The sequence below is a fragment of the Atractosteus spatula genome, chromosome 21, assembly GCF_055471065.1.
Source record: "Atractosteus spatula isolate fAtrSpa1 chromosome 21, fAtrSpa1.hap1, whole genome shotgun sequence".
Lineage (NCBI taxonomy): Eukaryota > Metazoa > Chordata > Actinopteri > Semionotiformes > Lepisosteidae > Atractosteus > Atractosteus spatula.
In genome coordinates this window covers 8,849,683-8,873,913 of record NC_142726.1, presented here as the reverse complement: position 1 = coordinate 8,873,913, position 24,231 = coordinate 8,849,683, and the positions used below count along the sequence as shown (strand labels likewise).

Below are 24,231 nucleotides of genomic sequence, written 5' to 3'. Positions count from 1 at the left end.
GTCGGCCCATTAACAGGATGTCCGTGTACCAGCGAAACACCAGCTCCCGTCCTGTGCACCCAACTGGACTCGGCTTCTCGTGCGAGGAAGCGGAAAATAGATTTATAAAATCTTGCTACCGTCCATCTGCAGTTGTCGGTTCTTGTTGGGTTTTCGAATTTGCAAAGTGCAGACATACCAACAAAGAGACATTATAGAGAACACAGGAAGTAAAACGTTAACAAAACAGCCAAGCACATCAAAGCTCGATCATTAATACAGTAAATTGGCAGGACCGACAATATGATGTTTGGTATTCAATAATACATTCAACATTCAAAAAACGTTATTAAGAACAAGTCGGAAAAAACGTATCACCATCAAGTACTGGGCATTTATTACTCGTACCAAGAATCTAGATTCAATAAGTGGAAAGTTTGTCTCCACTAGCTTTTTTCAAAGAACGGGTTATAAGCCCTTTGAACTCCGGTAGTGATCTAAGACAACAGTCCCACTCCTCAAAGAGACGCTTCATTTACATTAACTTCAAATTTCGGCTCAAAACTGCACGTCTGTCCTCCTTTCCTTTAATACAGTCCTTTACTCTTTGTACATGATTGTAAGTTTTTAAAACAACACAAGCAAGAGCAGCCCATAAAACCCCACAATATGATACTATCTTAAAAGGAATGTGATTCGTAAATTTGTAAACATTTTCCCAAACCAAGTTCAGCAAACAAGATATTTGTTTGGTTTAAAAACTTTCATATCTTTCACTTCTCTCAGCCTCCATATTTGTGCTATCTATATGCTCCAAGGTGAAATGGGGAAGTAATGATAATTTATCCCTTTTTTCCCCCCCATTACAGCTGATACACAGACAACAAACCAAAAGAACTCCCAACAGTAGGACTTCTCTTCTTACCCACTCTCTGGGCAGACACACAGTGTGAGGGAGTAAATCACACTCCACTGCTTTTAAGTACAAATTTTAAAATGCTGTTAGACGTACACAGTATGTCTGCATTCAAGTTAACAAAGTAACGACGCTCATGGGGGAATCCTTTGAGAGAGAAAACTCACAGTTTAAGTTACTACATGTCACCTAAAAACAGACATTCTCCCTTAAAATCTGCCGGAAGGAAACGTCAGTACTAAGGGCCCATGATGACAGCAGTACCGAAGATCCAATTGCTCAGGAGGTCATGAACATGGTCTTCATCTGTTCATGACACGGAGGTCCAGACGAGCGGATCAGTGTGGCCATTCACACTTCCAGGGGGCAGACTCTGGGGGCGTGAGGCATCTGCCCAGCTTCTCACAGCCTGGGGGAGCCCAGTTCTGTCAGGAGACAAAGTGGATTTGTAAAGGTCAGGCCTCTGTTTATGTAACAGGACTGCTGGTTTAGACGGCTGTAGGAGTATTCCTCTGTCAAATGCATATACTTGTATTTTAACAGCTACAGATGTGAACTTTCTTTCAGTGTTCAAGTACACAAATATATACCATCATTGCAAAGCTTTAATTTTGACACAAAATGACTTGAATTAAGCACTTTCTACCACCAAACAAAAACTTAAAAATAAAATTAGTGGGGAAAATGGGGGTTCTGATTCTCTTAAATGTAGGCATCTGAAAAGCAACAGGAAAATCCCCTTGATTCGTTAAATACTGACACCTGGGGGCACTGTTGTCACACAGCAGTAACTTTCATTTATTTCTGGTGTGGCTTTGTATGTTGATGATGCGATCAAAAAGTGTTATTTCCCCCCCTGTGAAACCCGTCTCGTACGATGGCACGGTTCATCAAATACAATTTTTACAACACAGATTACCATCTCAGAAATTTCAAGATGTCCATATTCTTCAGCAGTGCAGAAAATACTAGTAAATGTACAGGAAAAACCTAAGCAAAATGCTAGAAAACAAACCTCACAGTGAAAACACCAAAAGTAAGAATTCGGTCTAACTCTGTTTTGACTGAGCTCAGTTTATGCAGCTTGTTACCATAGGGAAACTGCTCTGCATGGAACAAACTGAGATTCAGCATCAGAATTAATGGTCCGTATTATTCTGATGGGTTTGACTTTGTCAGTTCTTAAGTTTGAAATTCAGTCGTATCTTTGCCAAATGAAAGGACAAGCCAAATTGCAGCCATTCCTTGAAAATACAATTATTTTGAGTTTTCAAAATCAACAATGAGACATCAAACCAGAGAATAAGAGTGGAATCTATATGGAAGCGCACTAAAAACTGAGAATAAAAGGCACCTTTTATGCATTTGTAACTTATATTTTAGCTGTAAAACCCTTCAAATCCAAACTCCTATCCCTGTCCGCTTTGCTCTCAGTGTAATGCTGGAATCTCAATGTCAGGACTGTGTATGACTGATGTTGTAAAAGATATCCCAGATGTGTTTTAGGCAGTCAGCTCCCAGATATGATGACACACACAGGACTAGGAGATACGGTCCTCACCATGACAGCCAGGTCGCACATGTTGAGCTGTGGCTCTCCGGGAACCAGGCTGTTTTTGTGCTGCTCCACCAGAGGAGTGATCTGCTTTAAAACCCTCTGGTACTCCAAGCTTTGGACACTGCAGGACCAGAAACACAGATAAAAAACCCAGAGGATTAACTCAGACATAACAGTGTTATTTCCACTATTCTTGTGTCAATGTAGGATTTGAGATAAAAAAAAGGAATATACACATTTTGTTAGCAGAGCATTTCATAATTTCAAAATTAGGGTCTCAGAGTTGTTGTTTATGGTTATACTGTGCCAGTAAAGTCTTTATGTTAGCAAGTGTACAAAGTTACAGTATGTGTTTGCATGACATATATTGACCATCCTGGAGACAGAACTAATCCTGGACATTAGAGGCCAAGTGAGCATTCAAGAGGACGTTTAACAGACGTCTGCTGATCAAACAGGTTATCACTTATAGTAAAAACTGTAAAATTCTAGAACAAAGCTTTCACTATAGTCATTTACTACCTCCAAGTACAGTACACCATAATGGAATATCTTCAAACTTTATTTTTATATTCCCTACAAATAAAATGTAAGGAATTTATTTTGAGTCACGCTGCATTTCTTAGATCCTCAGTCGATGTGCGTGCCTCAATTTCCTAATATTCCTTTAAAAGGGGGCATTGCGTGGTGTTATATAGTGATCACGCTGGATGATACATTTTAATTGTTTATCAAATGCATCTTAAAAAAAACCCTACAAAATAAAAAGCGCCTCCCTTATGATCGCAACGGCAGATGTGTTGGCGGTTCTCTCTCTGCACTCAATTATTTTTGTAAAGCCGCTAGCAAGTACCCCTGAGCTTTGTTAGATTTACTCTGTAAAACGCTGAGCTGCTGTGTGTTCCAGTGGAGCGTCACTCTCGATAGGACCTGTAGGGTTAACGGCCAAGAGGGTGGGGGAGCACGCCGAGAAATCTCACCAGTGCAATTACTGCACTCAACACAGGAGCAAGCAGCACCTGTGCCTACATCCCCGCACCCCCAGTCACACACGCCCCTCTCGCTCTTCTCTGCACCCTGATTGGTCCCCCGGGAAGGGGGTGCATGTGTGTGAGGTGAAGTGTCAATTAGCGTAATGACCCCCAGGCCCTGTCCACCTCGCACCTCCCCACCTCAGCCACAAACGCACTCCATTACCCCAGAGAGCCATTCCGCTTACGCCACACAATAACACCTGCTAACACACTCCTCTCATCCATTGACTCCCCCGGCACACTGTTCTTCCATTGATCTCTTCTCCTCTTTGTGTTTTTAACAATTCACTGTCCAGATACAGTGCTAAGTTCTACATTCTTAATGTTGGGATCAAGTCCAGTCTGGTTAACTATGTTTGCTGTAACACCTGTCCATTTTTCTGTCTATATACAGTATATCTAATTGTATATATATATAATAAATAAAACTGTGACTAGGAATAATTTATGTAATCTGCCAGAGTAAGCAAATAATGAAACATTCAATCAATTAAATAACTTAGTAAAAAAAGAAAAAAACAGCAAAACTATTAATAAGATATTCGCTTATCTTAAGGAGCGTAACACGTAGAACAATGAGCAAAACTCAAAACAACCGATTTGAAAGCTCAATGTTTATCAACACAACTGTCTCCCGTTAATCCCTCGGCCGAGATAAACAATATGATAAGCATCGGAAAGTGGTCTTAAGAAAGCAAGAGGCCAAGCATTATCTCTGTGCCAGGATTTGCAAGAAAAGTATAAATCCAAGTAATCAGTTTTCAGAATGACTTGAACAGGACACAAGTAAATTAGTGCTAAAGTATGCAAATCTTCTTGAATCCACTTTGACAGCATCTTGCCTTTAGATTAACAAAAAAAATGTTGTGTGCAAATCAATTCAAGGGTAAATACCCAACACCAGCTCGGACTTTCAGAATGTAGGATTACTAATACAAATGAATATGTTCATTTCTTTTCCTCCTTTCTTAAAACTCCTCAGTCAGCATAGTTTCAATACAATCGTAGCCAGCTCTCCAAAAATGCAAATATGGTAATAATAATGGAAAATAAATGTAAATGAGATCTTTTGATTTATAATACATAACCCCCAAGGGGAAAGGGGCACAGCTCAGGTGTATGGCTCCACTGATTAGTCATTCATACCCCCCACCGGTACAATGCACACACTCTCATGCACACATGCAGACAAACACATGGTTTACTGGCAGGGGGAATGGAGCTGAAGAGACAATCAAATACCTCTGCCCTTTCTCTCTCCTCTTTCCTGGGGAAATTGAGCGATTCAGCACAGGCTATTGATTGCAAGCTGAAGTGCTTGTGGAGAGCAGATGAGGCTCGTGGATGCAGCGCGGGCTGCTGCAGTCGCCGGAGGCCGAGTGGGACTTGAGCGCCGACTGTACCGAGACACCAGCCTGTCAAGATCTGGCCCACTGAGTGGGCAATGTCTGTGCAGTCTTGAACTTTTTCAAAACCCTTCTCCCCCTTGAAAAACTAGAACTGCAGTGTCGGCCAGAAACAAAAATAACCTAGCATGTACTCAGATCAAATGCACTCTTATAAAAAGAAGTATCTGTATAGTGAAATGGTTTACTACACACAAAATCGGAGAACAGTTCCAATATACAGCTATGTGGAGGTGTGGTTAGGGCTCTGGACTCTTCACTGGAAGGGTGTGGATTCAAATGCCATGCAAGCACTACTGCAGCTCTCTGGAGCACGTGTACCGGTGCTCCAGTAGAGGTCCCAGAGGTGTAAATGGGTACAAATGTAAGTTAAGTCAAATTATTTAGATTTAATCATCAATAAAAACATTAATCCTAATGTTTCCCTACTATTGGGCTAATGATAAGTATCTTTAAAAATCTCTGCCTAATTTTTGCACAGAATGCATTGGTAATTTTCTCCCTTAAATACCTATTATTTAACATTTGATAATCACATTGTTGCAATTAACAAAACAATAACAAAATAATTGCTTTAGGGTGATCGGAAAACGCAGTGCTGCTCTGTGACACTGTATGTACACATAACATTATTAAAAATGTAGTCATTACTTATAATCAAAGAACATACAAGGTGAAAAATGTACCTATATTGTATATTATATGATTAGTATCTCAGAATTGCACCCACAAGAAACAAGTGGGTTTCTGGATCTGACTACAGCATCTCATTGACCGCGATGAGAGACAGACTGCCTCATAACCAAAGCTATGTGGGCAGCAGGCATTAGATCATCTAAAGTACCTCTTTAAAAGAAGACAGTGAGTAATGACTCCCACACCCCCCAGCCCAGCTCTGCGCCCTGTACCCCTTAAGGAGCTGAGAGAGAGCAACATGACAGCAGGCAGGCTAATGGAAAATACACTAGGCCCTAGCAAATGAGCTGAGGCAGAGATGTGACAACTGACTTGACCCTCAAAGATACCTATACGTCTGCCCACCCTTTGGGGACTTGGGTCATGGAATACTCTGCCCCCCACAAAAAAAAAATTGGCAAATTAGAGAGGAGAGAGAGTTGGAATGTTTAAAAATACAAGCATCCACAAACACTTTGATTTTCCTTTATACTTCCTTTACCTTTCTTTACACAGAGGAAGATTTATTGATTGTGCAACGCTGGAGTGTTGGTGTAGCCCTGTAAAAAGGTTTTTAACAAAAGTTTTAATTTTTCCCCCATGTTGTGCTTTTGGGATTATAAATGCAGAACACAAGGCAGGTCTCACATATTTACAACAGGCCTGTGCTTTAGTATTGTAAATGTTTACAGGTCAGATTTTCAATGTTGCCACTAAATAACCCATGGCTAACATGGGATTACTCATTACTCACCTGTCAGATGTTCCTGGGTGCTGGCTTACTCATAGTGGCATCAGCAATCAGTACTGAATATCCTGTATGTCACTGTAGGGCTCGCTGTGTGTCAAGCAATGTCTCTCCCCATGTGGGCTCATGGGACATGTCAGTGAGCCACAATGTAATTGCAATATGTTATTCCAGATTGGGTGGGTACAACACAAGTAGTTGGTATAAATTTTCCTAATGAAAAACACCAACTTTTTAATTAATGAAGTTTGTCTCAGACCATGCTTTACCTATAAATGAGATCTAAAGAAAAATAATTTCCATGTAGCTAAGAAAAGCCATATTCAAGTGTAGTCAATTCTACTGGATCCTTTCTTGTGTTGAAATACTGATCAATATCCTATAAATAATCCTTGCAAATGGCAGTTTACCAAGCTGTATTATCCATAGAAATATCTGAATATTCGTTAAAGGAAACTGTTTTGCTACTACTGCCATTTTTCATGTCTAAATTTGGAGAGAACTGGTTGTTCTAGTTCCAGGAATGTGAAGAAAGAACATAGTCAATATATTTATTTAATGACACTTGTACCAGCATCAAATTTGGTTTCCTTTTGGACACACACGGCTTGATTTATCTCACGTTCCTCACTTACGGTGCTTAGTCTCGAGCAGAAGTGATCTTTCAAATCTGTCACACTGAGCAGCATTTAATCAGCCTGGCTCTGATTGCACGAATCGATGCTGGCTCCTCAGCGGAGCTCTTTCAGGGACGTAGATCGGTATTGATCTCATAGATTCCTCCAACCACACTTCGGAGCTACACGTTTGAGGCGCATCTCTTTTCTTAAAAGAAAGACAGCCTCGTAAATCAATGACTTGGGTCGAGCTGGCACGGTGCTTTCTGATTATTACGTTAGGCTGGGAATTTAGTTAATCCTGCTGCAGTAGACCAATATACAGACAGAGCTGATTCCTCGCTTTGTACTGGAAAGCTAGACTACCTTCATTGTGTTCAGCAGACAAAGAGAAGTAACCACATTCTCTAGAGATCACTGTAAATCAAAGGCACTACTAGTCAAAACATAATGCTATATCGTTGATTACTTTTCCCTCTTTTTAATTTTTGCATTATACATGGTTTTAAGAGCAGTATCGCCTTCTCACTTACAGCTCAGTTAACAAACCGTGTTGAAAGCTCCCATAGTAGCTCATCTACTATGAGGCGCTGAAAGCAGGCTGCTGGTAATCTCAGTACAGTGCCTGATTTTTTAAAAAAAAGAAATGTGTTCACCCTGGTTTCTCTCACCTGATGGGGTATTTCTCTCCAGGGTCCCGCCCCAGGTGGAAGATCAGTGGCTGCATGGTGTGTTCTTCTTGGGTGTGAGTGGTCACTCCAGCCACATCCTCCCCGGGACAGAAGTTAACACCCTGTGTGAAGTACAGAGACCTCTGCTCCAGGAGACTAGCCATGGTGCTGTACGGCCCAGGACAGCCACATTACAAAACACACTCCACAGAGCACCAAGGATTAGTCGAGATATAAAGATTACATAAAATATAGACTATATATAAATGTAACGGACAATTATAAATCCTTTGAGTGGATTTAATGTACAATGTCACCTTTTATTAAAAATTACATTTCTCCAGAAATTAGAAAATAAGTCCCTTTTCTAATGAGATCATGGCTAAAGAACAGAAATTGCTTGCTGTTGTTTATGCTGAACAGTACTCCAGCGGCTGAAAAATATATAAATCCATCGCATGATTTATACCAATTCACTTAATATTTAGGATTTCACCAAAATGTCTTAGTATGGGGGTGACTGAGTTTTGAAATGATCCCTCTCACTTCTTCTTCTATTGCTAGCCTGAACCACGCTCTCCATCCCTGCAGGATGCCCCCTGACACCTGGACCTACACAGCTGCCGTTACATCTGGCGCCCCCCTCTGCTTTGTCTCCCGCATGCACCACAGCCCCTCTGCTAAGAGTCTAGTCCCCAGTCTCCCATCCCCCCGGGCTGGCGAGGAGCTTTGATCAGAGAGGCTGATTAAACTCCAGCTATCATCAGGGTGTCCTTGCGGGAGAACACAGCAAATATTAACTGAGCACTCATCTGCAGGGCACTCATCTCCTCCTCTGGGACAGATAGCTCATAAAGGATAATCTGGAACCTTTGAGCAAATGCTTGCCTACAGATTATAGCCGCTAAACTCAAACGCGCTCAATAAGAAAACACTTAGCGTGCTCTTCAGAGTTGTGCTAATATGCCAAGCCATTCCACATCCATTTTTGCTCTTGTTGTGGATGTGCAAAACACCTTGATCCCATCAGATTGCTGGGCAGATTTCGGTGCCAATTCCCTCCGATACAGAAAGAATGGGCAGAGGTCAATTAAATATTTGTACAAGATTGTATGCACCAGAGCCCATAAATAATAAAGTTCCAATGGTATGGGATTGGTTTCGTAAAATGGCAAAGTGAAAAGAACTAAGAAAACTGTTTATGGATATAATTTCTAATTGTCGACTAAACTGTACAAGCAGTGAATATCTGTACTGAGCTGATTAACGTGGCTCTTATTTTTTTACATTACACAATAATTAAAGCACTTGTGAACTGATTTATAAATGGGCAGACGGAAGACAGCCAAAAATGAAAGTTCTGGACAGTCTCACTCATTAGAGATTCAATACACTCTGATGATGATGATGATGATGATGATGCCAAAACCAATTTGGAAACTAGTTAGAAAACTAGGAATGGATTAGTTTCATCTCTGGATGATCTGGACTACCACACCACTCACAGCGGTGCGTTTGGATTTTTGTTTTTACAAACTAAACAAACCAAATGCTAATCAGGACATTGTTTTGTGCTTAACGGTCCGGGTAAAATGTTTCAATGCTCAAAAAGAAAGATACAGGTTGATGGGCACTCACTCTGTGGCTGAATTATTTCAGAGTATTTGGAGACAGTCCGAGTGAGTATTACGATGACATTGCTGTTTGATGCAAAACATTTATCGGCATGAAATTTCTAATTTTACAGATCACTGAATCACATTGGTTGTCTTTTTCAAAAGCAAACAAAAATTCACAACCACTGCTTCCCTGGTTGAGAAAAAGATACAGCCTGGATGTGTTCGGAGGGGCATTCATATTTTAGGATCAATCTAAGATTTGCAATCCAGTACCATTTTCCATTGTCCACATAAAATAATTCAACTGCCAACACGGCATTTCTAAGTGACATTATAAGGGGTCAGAACAAAAGGGTGAGAGGTGAGGTGCGGAAAATGAATAACCCCCTGCTTTTCTCCAGGCCTGAGAACTGATCGACCTCTAATGTGTTAACCGTCTGGAAAGGCTGAAGTCAAGAGCTTAGACGTTCCCCCCTCCATTTCTAAAAGCCTCTTTCAAACCATCTAGCACAGAGTCAATCGATAGGTAACTCAGAGGCAATCAAACGTCATTATTTGTGAAGTTCCACTCCAGTTCACATGGGCTGATAAAGAAGCCCAGTATTGATTCAGGAGCCCTCCAGGAGAGAGCAATTTAAGCAGCCGATGGGGCATAAAACACAGTCCCACATTTGGAAAAGAAAGGCATCACCTTTTATTCTGAAAGCTCAGACAGTAGCTGTATATGTATTTTAAGGTGGGAACTTGTGAACCAGGGCTCACTTGCAGGAAACCTTCTATTAAACCAGGTCTTGAAAACGGAAAAGAGAGCAAGAGTTCTGAAAGAGCAGTTTTATCAATTACTTTCCAAGATCATTTTTTTTCTTTTTCTTCACTTTTCTTCAGTTATTAAGAACTAATCTTTCTCAGATTTTTCTCTTACTCAGCAGAACTAAATTGGCTGAGCTTTATTTCCCAACCCCGTTTTTTAAACACTCATTCGCCGACGTCCATCCCACTCTAGGGATTCCTAATGAAGTGCTGATAAAATCTATTTTCTGTCAGCAGAATCCATAAAACCCCATTTTCGCCGGGTTAGACACAGAGAACATTAGCTCCCAGCGAGAGCCCTTGTCATTCTGACAGTCAGCCTTACCTGTTTAAACTCCTCCCAGGAGTTGGTCCACGTCCAGTAGTGTGCCTTGTACAGCCCCACCCTCACTGCCATCATCTCATTGCCACGGTAGAAGAAGATTGGCCTGTTGCGTGTGAAATGGGATTGATGGCTGAATTCCACAGATAAGGAGACTCTGCTTTTCTGACAATAAGCCTGACCAGGATTTCCTGCTTCATCCCATTACATGCTCAGCAGAACACCTTATCTTCAGGGGTGGTCTTTGACAGTGGGCTCCCTGTCAGCACCTCCCAGGAAGGAGACCCGCTTGCCATTGTGTGAACATCCAGGGAACTACCGAGGCACACAGTTTAAAAAGTGTCTTTCAGCCAATTCAAAACCATCGACACACATTTCGTATTTGAAAATGTAAGGCTGGCAATGGCTTTTCATATACAACACAAATTCCAAAGAATCTCCTCTTTACAGGATGCTTGTGTGCAGGAGAGATACAGAAAGTGGACCACAAAATGGAAACGCTAGTGTACAGTCACTTCACAGGGTGTCGGGTCATCACATGCAGCCAGTACGACCTGTCTGCACTGTAGCAAAGACTCGGGCAGCGTCTGGAATTCTGCAGGAGGGACCTGCAACACCATCAATCAGCTCAGGTTGATGATGGGTGAAAAACACTTAAGTCGTCATTTCGGAATCTCCCACAAGTGCCCAGCTGGGCTCAGATCTGGCGACTGAGAAGACCATGACGCATGGATAACATCTGATTCATGTTGATCAAACCACTGGGCGACCCCGGTGAGCTCTGCGGATCAGGGCTTTGTCATCCTGTAACACACCCCCTCCCCGCAGAAAGGAAATGCTGCAACCTGGGGTGAAGATGATCACTTGGTACCATTTAGTAGAGATTAGCATTGACCTTGTCTTGTGTACCCAAACCAGGAAAATGCGCCTCACTCCCCTGTGGAAACACCAGAATCCTTAACCAAGAACTCGAGGCCAAAAAGGTCATTAGGCTGGTGATATTGAGAATATGGCAAAGGGTGACTCAACTGATCACATCGCATTTCTCCACTGCTCAGTGGACAACGGCTTGTGCTCTTTGCACCACTGGACTCACAGATGTGCATTGGCACGTGTGATGAGCAGTTTGTAGACTTGTATCCTGCTCCGAGGAGTTCTCAGTGGTCCGTTTTTGACTTAAACGGGCCACTCACAGCACTGGTTTGAGTGAGCAGTTGATTAATCTGCAGCTGCTTGTCCGTATTGCCTTGCAGTTCAAGTTATTGCAAGAATGTCACGATACGGGAGTGTACACTTCCGCCCACTGCTGCCCCTGGCTGAGCAGTGAAACATTAGCACACTGAACTGTCTTGGTCACTGCAGCTCCTGAAGAAAATGCCCCAACAGTCACCCTTCTTTTAAAGTCATGTAGGTCCCCTCTTCCATAATCACAGGCAACAAGACCTGTTCAGCATTTACATACATAACCCTAAGCATGCTGGGATGTTACTGGCTTCATTAACACATGAGCCACACCTGTGTGGAAGCCCTTGCTTCCAGTATACCAACTGTCCCTCATTAACCCAGGCGTTTCCATTTTGTTGTCCACTACCTATACTGATCTGATGACAGTGATCCCACTGAGCTTCATGAGAAGAATCTCAGATCAGACTGCTCAACGGCCCAGCCCCATGCAGACGGCAACATGCCCAGCTGTGAGGGGTTCAACATTACCTGTCAATGATAGTGTTGTTCAGGAGGACAGGGGTCAGGTCCAGGCCATCGATAGCCCTGTCATTGGGGACAGGCAGTCCTGCCAGTGACAGGCTGGTGGTGAAGAGATCCATCACATTCGCCAGCTGGTAGCTCACCTACAACAGAAGTACCGTTTGTCACTCTACAAATTAATTGTACGTGTCCCACATTGTTAGAAGTATGTGGTCCCATAGATATGAGATAATAATTAACAAAATCATGTGCACAAGATACTATAGAATATAATTTAAATTCTGTTTAATGAGTTATCCTTAGTCATAAAGGCAGTAGTAACATCTATGCGGTCTATTTTTTTTTAAAAAGCATTGCAACTCAATGTATATTTTGCTAAACAAAAACACCCAATATAGGTCCAGCCTCTTCTTAAAGTTCAATCACTCTAAAAAGTAAAACAAAATCTGATTCACGTCGGGCTGTACACAGGCAGGTAAACACTGATATACTGTAGTAGCAAGGCACCGAGAATGCCCACCCCTAGCGTGAAATGCAACACGACAGCAGAATACAGCAACTTTAAAACACGCTCGCACAAAAGGATTCCTTTTTTCGGGGGGCTCTGTGTCTTGATTATGCTTTTACTCAGTCTTCTCTATAATCTGCGCTCGCAGGTTTATTATAAACCACACAAACGTCTCTGTAAATTAGAAAAAAAAAAGAAATGGGACTGGAGCTGTAGTTGGGTTTTATCTCGGTTTCCCAGCCTCGCGAAAAGCTTTATTTTATTTATAAACTTTGAACTATTTTCAGATAAAATGCCATTTTTTCGCTGTCATCCTTGATCTTTCATTCCATTCTCTCCTGAGCGGTCCTTTGAGAGAAGCGGCGCGCTCACAATCAGATAGCGCTATCTGCGCTCCGCAGCTGCTGCCGCCACGCGCCGCCACGCTTCTATCGGCGCCGCGCACACCGCCGGCCTGACGAGAATGAATTCCTCTTCTCCTCCAGCCATTGCAAAAGTAAGAAAGGGCCCCAGAAACACATTCCATTATCTGCACTTTCCGGCTTTAATAAAAAAAAACGCAGAAATCAAAGAGGACAATTAATAAAGCTGACTACCAGCCACTACCAAGCCCTTATCCCCAAACGAAAATAATTTGAAAAAAAAAAGTCAAAATGTTTTAAACCGCAAGAACAAATGTCAGGATGCTTTAAAAAAAGTTTCTAATTTAATTTTTTTCCCTCTCCTTTTCTTTTTTTTTCTCCCCGTCGCTCTTTCTTTCTTTAATAACCCCTTGTGGGAGTTATCACAAGGCACAGACCTGCTATCCCTGTCTAATTCACTTGAGCTCTGCGTCTCTCAGCAGATAAACACAACAAAAGGGACTGTGAAGGCAGCCTTTCAGTGATAGCTCTTCTGCCCCTCTGTAGCCTTTCTGCTGCCAGGGCAATGCAAACAGCGTTCCTATTCTTCGGTAACCTTTTCATATGTTCACTGAACTCAGAAAATGTCCGTTTTTAACGCCTTTGGACAATTTTAGCTGAAAGGACTGCTGCAGAAGGAGTTAATGTGAATGCTTGCTTTTCCACATAAACCCCTGATTCATGGCGTCAGCTGTGGGCTAAATAAAATAGAATCAATAAAAACACCAATTTCAAAACTATATCGCTTATGTTCAATTAGGTGACTCAAAACCCATTACCCTCATTCACACTGAGATAAATGCAGAGAATCCACCCTGTTGCACATCTGGATTGCAGTCAGAGCTGGTGCAGAACAGCTCAGAGCTGCCTCGCCTTCGGCCTGTGACATTTAGCTCGGCCAGATTTTACCACGAATGCCTAAGGATCTTTCCTCACCGTGGAATGTTCTTTATCGACTCGAGATCAGGTTTTGTTGGTTATCCTTTAAGACAGCGGGATAGAAAGGTCCGAAAAAAACGCATTTCGACATTGCCTCTTGACTTGAACTCAGAGGACCTTCAGATGTCCAGATCTAGACGTCTCCAAAACCAGAAAAGGTCTTCTAAAGACGGGGAAAGGGCAATAGAAAAAGGGGGGAAGTCTTGATCGAACAAAACCAAGTAGCCAACAGATCTAAACAGTTCTGTGTTAACTGCACTAGAACAGCCACAGTTCACAGTACAGACTTCATTTATGTTGCCTTGCTTGCTCCAACAAAGGAGCTCGCTTGGTAGAAGAAATATGGATGGCACAGCCCAGGCTGGTTAATGATGGCAGCCAAAACCTGGAGGCTCAATACCACTGTCAGTATTTAGAGAGCACATCCCCTTGTTATTATTCCATGTGCCTGGTGTATTCAGATACAGCAGCCCTCATTACAGCTCTATCCAAGCTCTGCAAACACACAAACAGATTAGCCGCCTAAGACTTCAGCAATCCCCCCTTCCCTGTGCCATTCTGTAGCACTATCAGCACAGCACACACCCGAAAGATAGCAGCCTGGGGCAGAGCTTAATTCACCCCCAGCCTCGTGGCTCGAAAATCCTCCTGCAGCGCAGCCTGGTGTCAGAGCCGCCGATAACACAATTAAAAATCATTTGCAGAACACACGCTGGTTTAACGGATCAGAAAAATATTTTGTACAGGCCAACAGAAGAGGAAAAGGGGGGTGGGGGGGGGGGAACTAACCTCACTACAAGAAAGTGTTCCAAAAGAGCACACATACAAAAAAGGCACCCAGGACATGATTATCTGGGTACGCTGTGCTTTGCATGACTTCACTCTACAAGAACCACTTTATGATTGCATCAAAGCTATGTCATTTACATACACATTCCACATGTTACCCCTTGTTAGAATATATACAAGGGAAAAGAACGCACCTGCAGATAAGCTTAGCCAGAAGGCCAACTGCACTACTCAATCGTGTATTCTGCAGAACTGTGACAATTAAAAAGGCACTGAAAAGGGAAGCCAAAAGGGTACTGCAGTGTTGACAGTAACACAATCAAATAACCCACTCCCACTAAGTTTGAACACAACTTCTTCATGCACAAGGCTTAAGATAAAGAAAATGTGCAGACGTTTAAGTGTTCTGTAAGGGCAGGCAGTGTGCAATTGTTTGCCATCACGATGAAGGTTCTTAAACCATGGAAAAGCATGTGGCGGACGAAGTCTCAGAATTTAGGGATTTAGCCTTTTAGGCCACATCGCCATTGTGGTCGGTCAGTCAGTCACCACCACAACAGAAACAACTGAAAATAAATTGCAAGAGAAGATGTTTCATCACCTGTCCAGCTTTTATGTGTCCTGGCCACCACGCGATCCCCGGTTCTCTCATTCCCCCTTCAAATGTTGTCTCTTTGCCACAGAGAAAAGGGCCGTTACTGCCAGCTTGGAAAAATACAGAAACACGTCAAAATCAGCACATCCCAGATCTAGAGCCATTAATCTCCGAGTGGCTACTTATGAATCTACAGCCTCTCTAAACAAGCAACACATCCTGTTTGTGGTGTAACTGTTCTCCATGAACTGGTTTGTCCTGATCCAGAGACCACAAGTAGGAACGTACTGCCCAGCCATGCTGGTGAAGCCAAGCCTCCATCTCCCTTCAGCCATGTGAGCCACCTACTGTAGATGGGCAGAACAGTCTTCCCTATTTCTTGTGTGCCAAACAGTCAGTTCAGTGAAATGAATTCTTGCAGGTAAATGCCTATAGAAGCCCAAAAGCAACAGTGGCAACACACCAGGTGTACGAGAGTCAGTCTGCAGACCCTCATCCCTGCAGTTCCAGAAAGAAGGGGGTCTTAGGTTACCTTGGATGCCGGAGGTTAGAGCGGCTCCATTATCCGAGGTGAAGAACACAAAGGTGTTCTTGGCGATTCCCAGCGTCTTGAGCTCCTTCAGGATGACGCCCACGCTGTCGTCCAGCTCCATCACTGCATCTCCGTACCTGCGCAGCACACAGCACTCCTCACCCACAGCTCTGCACCCCACTGGGAGAGACCGCAGCCTGGCCACCTCTCTCCTTTCTCACTCAGACTTACAGAAGCCACAAATATTGAAAAAACAATGATGCTCAGGAACTAAAAGTTTCCAAAAAATTCAAGAACAAATTAATACAAGTCAGATTTATGCTTTGATATTTGTCATTGACTATAAAATATCCTTGAAATATTTATAATTCCCACAGACCACACTATAAAACCCCTCTATTCCTGTGCTCTTTACATTCTGAACATTTGAATAATAGGTATTTCAATATGAAATAATTTTCTGTCATCAGGTATCTAATTTTGTATTCAGAAGAATGTCTAGTTAGTGAGACTGACTTCTGAACATGAATGCAAAGAACACAATAATGATCAAACTAGGGGAGACTTCAATTGTTTCCCTGCCACCTAAAATTGAAGACTATGCCAAGAATATTAAATGTGTGGTATAATTAGCTAACATTTTGAGTCCTTAAAACAAGATTATGAACAGTCCTTAACTAGAATTCTCAGACTCTTACCTCTGAGAATATAGACTTCCTTTCTCCTTCATGTGTAATTTCTGTTTCCCCTTGACCATTGGTCATATAAAACTGGTCAATAAACACTATTCTACCTACCAGAAGGGCTATCAGAAATATACAAATCTTTTGGCAAATCAGTTTAAAAATTAAATTAAAAAAAAATAAAATTTAATTTTAATGAATTACTTGGCTTTTAATTTAGAGTATCCCAAAGCACTTTACGTATACTGTAAACAGGATGCACTTTATCCATTATTGAAAGGCACCACCCACCTGCCTGGTGCACAGCAATCATTCTGCACCAGCAACACTATAGTTTTTAAGCATTACACTTAGATTAAAAGACCTGCACACTGCCTATAGATTATAAAACTAATTTTTAGGGGAAAAAAAATCAAATTACCACAAGTGAGTTGTCTTAGATCACAATTCACAAAGGAAAATAAAGAAAAATATAAATTTACTAGTTTGTAAATAACTCTGAGATGCTATAAACATTGTATATCATCTGACTTGATACCAGACTTACTGAACATTAGCAGTCTAAAGCACACTTCATATATATAGCCACTGTTCCTATTGACTACACTGTACTGCTATACAAGGGAGGTGCATCTTTATAATTGTAGCTTTAATATGGAGACCAAAGTTATCACAAGCAAGAAAAAATAAATGTTTAGGGACTTCATTATGCTAGAGTAAAACAAAACTACCACACAATGCTGATGATCAATGCCAAACCCACTTGAACACTGAGCAGAAGCTTCCCAAACCTCAATTTACACTAATATTGAACTACCTGCAGTTAATTTAAGTGTCCATAGCTCCAGTGCTCATCTGGCTTTGTGAAACCATTTCTGAACATTTTGAAAAATAGCACAAAATTATTTTAAAATGTCACAAGCAAAACAAATGTGAAGAATTGCATTTTTTAAGGCTTCTTCTCAATACATGATGATGTAAATGAGAAAACCTATGACATAACAACATATGAAAGGTTACAAATGACAAAATAGTTAATTGAATCAAGGATCTCATGCATTCGAGTATTTTAATAAAGTCAACATATCTGCTTCCAGCACGAGACTGGGTAGCTCGTTCTGTACTCCCACAGTCTTTTGGGTAAAGAAGTACTATAACTCCATTTCTAGGTTTTATTTTTTCAGGTAGTATAAAACAGAAAGAAAAGGAGATCATATGGAATATGAGTGGATTTCTCATCTTCATCTAGGTTCTTGTGATTAACACTGCATGTACAATAATAAATCTGTAAGTGACAACAGATCCTGAAGTGTTTCATAGCCAAGTCGCAAGTCAACATTATCAAACAGTAGGTGTTCCAAAAATTGACTCTGCAACTTACAGACCCCTCTGGCTTTTTCCCTGGAAACGTTTTGAGGCATACACTGGAGTATGAGTGGCATCCACAGCCCAATACAAGAAGAACTGCTCACCAGAGGCAGCCTGTCGACGAAGGAACTTCACAGTCTCCTACCAGAGTACAGGAAAAAAAAACAGTCAATATCCTCCTTTAATCTCACTTCGGCACACAAATATGTTCGAAATCAGAAAACTATGTCTGGACACCACACATTCACCTCCAGATAGAGCTGTGTGAGATTGGATTCTCCACTCGCACGATTTATCCTGAAGTCCTCGTAATACCTGGGAAAAGGAAATGAAAACAGGGACGTGAGTCCTTTTCATTTCTTTAAAATATTAAAGTCTCGGTTACAAAAAGGTAACTGTCTCCCACCATACAGCAAGGCTGGAGCCGGTCTCAGACTCAGCTGTCCTAAAACAAAAACTGAAAGTAGGGGAGGTTTTCTGTTCTTTTAAACGAGAGTACAGTTAGAGAAGTACGAGACAGGATCTCAAGACCTCACTGTTCCAGGTGCCACCATGAAACTGACACCTGCTGTCTCCAGGGTATGTCAGATCAGGCTCAGGTACGGCAGTTAAACTCATGGTTAAGCATCAAATGGCTTTCCTGCTTTCGTCGGTGACCCTGAACACGCAGATGGTTGGGGAAAGCAAATAAGGGGAAAATAAAATACACAATCACAGCTGGTACTGACTAGACCAAAAGCTCTGCTCTCATCCAAGGAAGTAGAGCACTGAACACTGGCCTGGAAATGCTTACTTTAGTGCAAGTTCCTTTTTTTTCCCCCCCGTCTGGTTTTATAAGCAAGACCTACCTCCCCACCATCTGGGAGTTGTTGTACACGGGGATATTGGGCCTGAAAGTTTTGTTGTATGGTCCAACATGGCAGTTTGGAGCCCCAAAAAACTCATCAAAACCATGCTCCAGGGGGAGGTATTGTGGCCTGTGGCCTAGATGCCTGAGAAAGTAACAAATCGATACAGTATATGAACAACAACGAGAATATGAAAATATTTTAACCATATGACACAAAAGTCATAATTATCAAAACAAAAATCATTACTGAAATGTCAGCTGCAAAGCTCGTACTATTAATTTTGTATTCACGTACATCTCTTGAATGTCTCAGAATTCAGTGCGATGAGAAGATCAGTGTTTCAAAGTTTACATATTAACAAGGAATTTGCAATCAGTTGGCAAATGCATTAGTTCGTTTACTTGATAGCGAATTAGGTATTCCTGCATAATGAAGATTTTAAAGTAATACCTGAACACCGAATCATGACTCTGACTGAAAAGCAACTGTTCAGTTATCACTCTGACTGAATAGCTGTTGAGGTATGGTATAATGAAAGAAAACTCTTAGCTGAGCTCTGCTTGTTTGCGATGTCTAAACATCAAGATTTGTTAAAGAAATTAAATGTAAACCACAGCTCACCACTTTCCGACGATCTTACTGACATAGCCTGCCTTCTTCAGCACCTCTGGAATAAGGATCTCATCCTTGCTGATCCCACCCACTATCTCCTGGGGGGTGTATGCTACAAAACAATGATCTCTGTGACATGGTAACATGTAGATGATGGCAATGCTTCTAATGCCTCTAATAAAGACCAAACTAAAGATTGTTTTCTCCTCAATTCTGAGCTCAAATCAACAGTGACCACTTATCAGGAACAATGGGCATTGTGCTTACATTACAACATAGCTACAAGATACACCGGAAAAAAAACAAACATCAAGAGTCACATCTGAAGTATATCTCTTCGAAGCTGATGCTTCTATTTGGCTCAAAAGCAATCCTTAAGTACAGTATATACATAAATGGATTATTCTCAATGCTCCAGCCAGGATACTCTTAACATCAACTATCAATCTATTTTCTAACTGCTTTATCCCATTCAGGCCCGTGAGGGAGCCAGAGCCTATCCCAGCAAGCAACAGGTGCAAGTCAGGATATACTCCTGATGGGAGGCCAGGTCACACACAGCGGTGCACCCAGAGGAAACCCACGTAAACACGGGGAGAACATACAAACTCCACACAGTGAGCACCGCAGGTCTGGAACTGAAGCCAGGGCCCAAGAGCCATGAGGCAGAAATGCTAACCACTGCACCACTGTCCCACCTCCTTTTAACTTCACTGCCTTTAAACAAACACCACAAATACACAAGGTAACCCCAATTTATCATCAGGCCGTTTCACTGCACTGATCTACAGTAAATGACAGAAGCCCCGCTATGCTTTCTGTGGGCTGCAGGAGCCCGAGCTCACCATTCCTGGCGTGTGCATTGGTAGTGTAGAATCCGTTCCTGACGGGCAGCCGGCCTGTCAGCAGCGCAGCTCTGGCTGTGGAGCAAGGACAGAGGACATCTTCATGACTCAGACTCCACCACTGTACCAATCACACACCCTGAGAAATCATTAGGTCAGTAGTTTGGGTGGGGGAAAAAAAGTGTCTTGTCAGCCTTCAATGAATAATAATAATTCCTTACACTTATATAGCACTCTTCTGGACACCCCACTGAAAGCGGTAATGGGGACCCCCCTCCACCACCACCAATGTGCAGCCCCCCACTTGGATGATGCGCTGGCAGCCAGAGTGCGCCAGTACTCTCCCCACACACCAGCTCTCAGTGGGGAGGAGAACAGAGTGATGAAGCCAGATCATAGATGGTGATCATTAGGAAGATGTGATTGGTACAGTACATGAAGGCCACTGGGAAATTTGGCCAGGATGCTAGAGTTACACCCCTATTCTTTTTGAGGAATGCCCTGGGATTTTCCATGTCCAGTGAGAGTAAGGACCCCAGTTTTACATCTCATTCAAAGGACAAGTCCTGTTGGTGCCCCAGTCACAGGGATAAAGATCACGCAATGCACACAGCGCCAGCAGCCTCACTACACAGCAGATCAGGTAGAGATCTCACTTGGCCAACTGAATATAGGCAGGACACTAGGGTCAAAACCGCTGAACTCACAAACGATGCCACTGGATTTTTAATGACCACAAAATATAGAAATTATATAGAATTAAATTATATAAAAATTATAGAAACTTCAAGAAAAGGGGAAATTGTCTAAATATTCCTATTAAACAGATTACGATTAAGACTAATGAGTGCTCTAATATCTCAATGTGGAATGGAATTTTAATCAAGCCACAGTAGAAGGGAATTTTTAATAACTTTTAATAACGTTAAATAAGGTTTCAGGTATCGGCTTTCACGAACTGCAGTATGTCAGGGCGTTTTCAAGGCACACATCAAACATATATGAGATTAATAATTGATTAAGTCGTATTTGCTTAAATATTAATTAGAAGACGGGAAAAAAACTTTGCAAGCCCTGATGGCAGACCTCATTAGCATAGCAAGTTTATTCAAATTCCCAAATTAGGTCTAATTAGCATATTTCAATAGTGCATTATCCCTATTACCATAATGAGTCTTTCTACTATCATCCACACAGATACAGCTTAGAATTCTGAATTATTCATTAAAATAGAAGAATAGGCTTTAAAAGGATTCCAGTACCTACCACCAATCTCCCAATCTCCCACCCCAAATATATTCCTGCTCTTAATCACAGTCCCCGTTTAATTATTGCAACTTGTCCATCCTCCACTTGAGCTTCCTGGATTGCAATTATCCATATTGTTAGAGGCTTGGAAAAAGCACAGGCAGCTCTTACTCAATAGACAGCCCTTTCCTCCGAATGGTTTGTGGAAACATCTCCTGCCTTGAGTGTATTTGTGGACACTGTGTGTCAGACTCTATTTGGTGGTGCTCTACAATTCCACAGCACAGGTCTCTGAGCCTTCGTCTTTCAAACAAGATGTTAATTAACTCACTTTTGCCCTAATGTTTATTATGTGTCAGGGATAACACACTGACTTTGGAATATGTATACAATTCATTATATTTTCATATACTGAGGCCCATCTGAACATGAGGTTCTTTTCAAAGGGCTCAGCACAGTGAAACCTGGTCATTTTAAATCATATCACGATATGACTGACCTGTTCATGGAATACACAGACCACTAAGTCTTAACGGATTTCTCCTCAGACGTGCACACAATGTCTATGCTAATTAAAACAAAAATAAGGCTTTGTGTAGGCCACAGTGGACATTGTAATGCCAGCCCTCTAAGCATCACGATTTATTTTATTCATTTTATCAAAATCGACTGTTACTAAATATTTACAGTACCCTCCACATTTATTCATGATGAAGTAGGAAACAAACATTAAATAAAATGTATAGAATGGATAATATTAAAAAGTAATAATAAAAAAGTAAGATGTTAATCTTAAAAATGTCTTTGGACTGTGCAATGCTATCATCATATAGCCCAGAAAACACCAGCGACATTTATTCACACCCCAGTAAATAGTATTTTTGTGAAACCTCCTCTGGCAGGGATTCCACAGACTAGATCTCTGCTGTAGTGTGCTATAAGGTTCTGGCATTCCCCCCTGTAGAATTGTTCTAACCGATCAGACCCTGTGGTTTCCATTAATGAATGGCCGTCTGGAGCTGGAATCAAATGTTCATCCGGTCTGAGGTCTAGAGACTGAGAGAGCTTATGTGCAGTTAAACTTTTCTTTGTTGATCTGGAGATTTACTTTTGAATATTATTATGCCAACAAAAATAAGTAAAAAAAATTAAAATACCAATGCATAGCTATTACAAAATGAGAAAATATTTTGTTTTCAAGATCAAAGGGCTATGTAAGACGCTGGCATGATTGAACATCTGTATTTGAAAACTGTGCACTGTGTGAAGCAGTGAGTAATGTGTTACACACAGGACCCTGGAGAACAACAGCAATGCAGACCAGAGTGCACTAACGTCACCAGTATCCACAAATGGTGGCAACAATAAGAGCCTAGTATTGTTGTTCATGAGAATGTGTTCCCCGGGAGTCATCTGCAAGATTACACAACTGTGGTGCTCTGCTTCACCGTTCAGTAACAGTGCAAACATCCTGTGTTACTACATCCACCCCAAGTGACTTCCGAAAAGGACACACTGAAGATCCCTGGTCATTTTTGAAGTTGCTTATACACACGAGTCTGTTTTTTTACCACGTTTTGCACCAGCTAAAGTGTATCATATTCGTGAAACCTTCAGTAAGGATTTTAAAGATGCTTGATGAAAACTGCCTCTCCACTTCACAGATCGTGTCTTTCCTGAGGTTTACATTATCATCACAGTTTACCACGCATATGCCAAGATCTTTACCACACCCGTCTAATTCACTCTTCTGCTTGTAATGCACGTCAGTACTCACAGGGGGAGCACAGGGGATTGGCAGTGTAGAAATTGGGGAACAACATTCCTTCACTGGCCATTCGGTCGAGATTTGGGGTCTCCTTCGAGGGCTGCCCGAACACTCCCAGATCTCCCCACCCCATCTATAAAGATAGATAGATATCTTAAAGATATTATAAGACCACAGACCAAAAGAAAAAATGTTTGTTTGCTTCAGACAGGTTTTCAATCTCCTTTTTCAAAACAAGGTATTTTTTCTCTATATAAATAGCTTACTTCCCCATCATTAAACCTTCCTGATTAGTAACCGAACTGTAGAACAAGACCATACCGTTACACAGGCGTCAAACAGTAGTGATTAACTGTCAACTGTACTTCATCAATACACGTATCTATTGCCAAAACATAAAACTTCCTTTACTCTCTACACTGAGATAATGTGCAAAAAAGTTTCTCTACCCGCGCTAAAAATGATAAGGTCAAATATTTTAAAATAACAACTTACATCATCCATGAGCATGATGATAATATTTGGATTGGAGCCATTCTGTCTGGTCTCTGCAAGACAGCAGCATTCAGAAGTAAAAAATAAAACTAACGTATTGGCTATGATTTTACAAAACATTTTACATCTCATGGATTGAAATGAAAGCGTCACAAGACAAACTCGGGAGGGGGGTGTGCTCTATGGTCACATGAACTTGAGATCACGTGAAAGATCTTTTACAAATCTAAAAAAACACCTTGCACAAAAATAGAAGCGAGGGGGTTTTTCTTTGTAGCGCGGTTGCACGTCTGTATAATTGCGTGATCCTTAACTTCTGATTATTCAAAAACAATTATCAGTGCCCAACACATGTTTATTTAAGTCTGCCATCTGCCATGCTTGGCGACTGCATATTTATAGGTTGCCTATAAAACAATTTGATCAGCTGGTTTAGATCAGTACAAAGAACTAAATTTTGGAGTACATATATCACTGTAACACCACGCGGAAAGCCTGTTCTACGTGCAGAGAAAGATTCTTGCCAAATGTGTGA

The 24,231-nt window shown here is 41.6% G+C and overlaps 1 protein-coding gene across 3 annotated transcripts; it reads right to left on the bottom strand.

Annotated features, from left to right (window-relative positions):
* Positions 1-356: 356 nt before the first annotated feature.
* Positions 357-23,864, bottom strand: galns (galactosamine (N-acetyl)-6-sulfatase). Of its 3 annotated transcripts, none has more exons than XM_088939003.1 (14): positions 23,697-23,864; positions 23,211-23,334; positions 20,186-20,260; positions 19,350-19,452; positions 18,726-18,869; positions 18,126-18,192; positions 17,891-18,018; positions 15,827-15,963; positions 15,301-15,404; positions 12,069-12,205; positions 10,359-10,461; positions 7,605-7,726; positions 2,457-2,574; positions 357-1,320 (listed from the first exon to the last, which is right to left on the bottom strand). In XM_088939003.1, exons 1-14 carry the CDS (start codon positions 23,826-23,828, stop codon positions 1,234-1,236), a joined length of 1,581 nt encoding a protein of 526 aa, XP_088795129.1. In that variant the 5' UTR covers positions 23,829-23,864; the 3' UTR covers positions 357-1,233. The 3 variants fall into 3 exon arrangements, with proteins under 3 accessions (XP_088795129.1, XP_088795131.1, XP_088795132.1); XM_088939005.1 differs by having other exon boundaries at positions 15,301-15,371; XM_088939006.1 differs by lacking the exon at positions 23,211-23,334 and having other exon boundaries at positions 19,350-20,260; positions 23,697-23,846.
* Between the last annotated feature and the right edge of the window lie 367 nt (positions 23,865-24,231).

What these genes read in the sequence shown, in the direction of transcription:
- galns (XM_088939003.1), bottom strand. Translation starts at nt 23,828, where the DNA reads ATGAGATGTAAAATGTTTTGTAAAATCATAGCCAATACGTTAGTTTTA. An exon ending in TCATCATGCTCATGGATGAT is followed by an intron (nt 23,335 to 23,696) that starts GTAAGTTGTTAT and finishes CTATCTTTATAG; the next exon opens with ATGGGGTGGGGAGATCTGGG. An exon ending in GGAGAGAAATACCCCATCAG is followed by an intron (nt 2,575 to 7,604) that starts GTGAGAGAAACC and finishes CTGGTCCTGCAG; the next exon opens with TGTCCAAAGCTTGGAGTACC.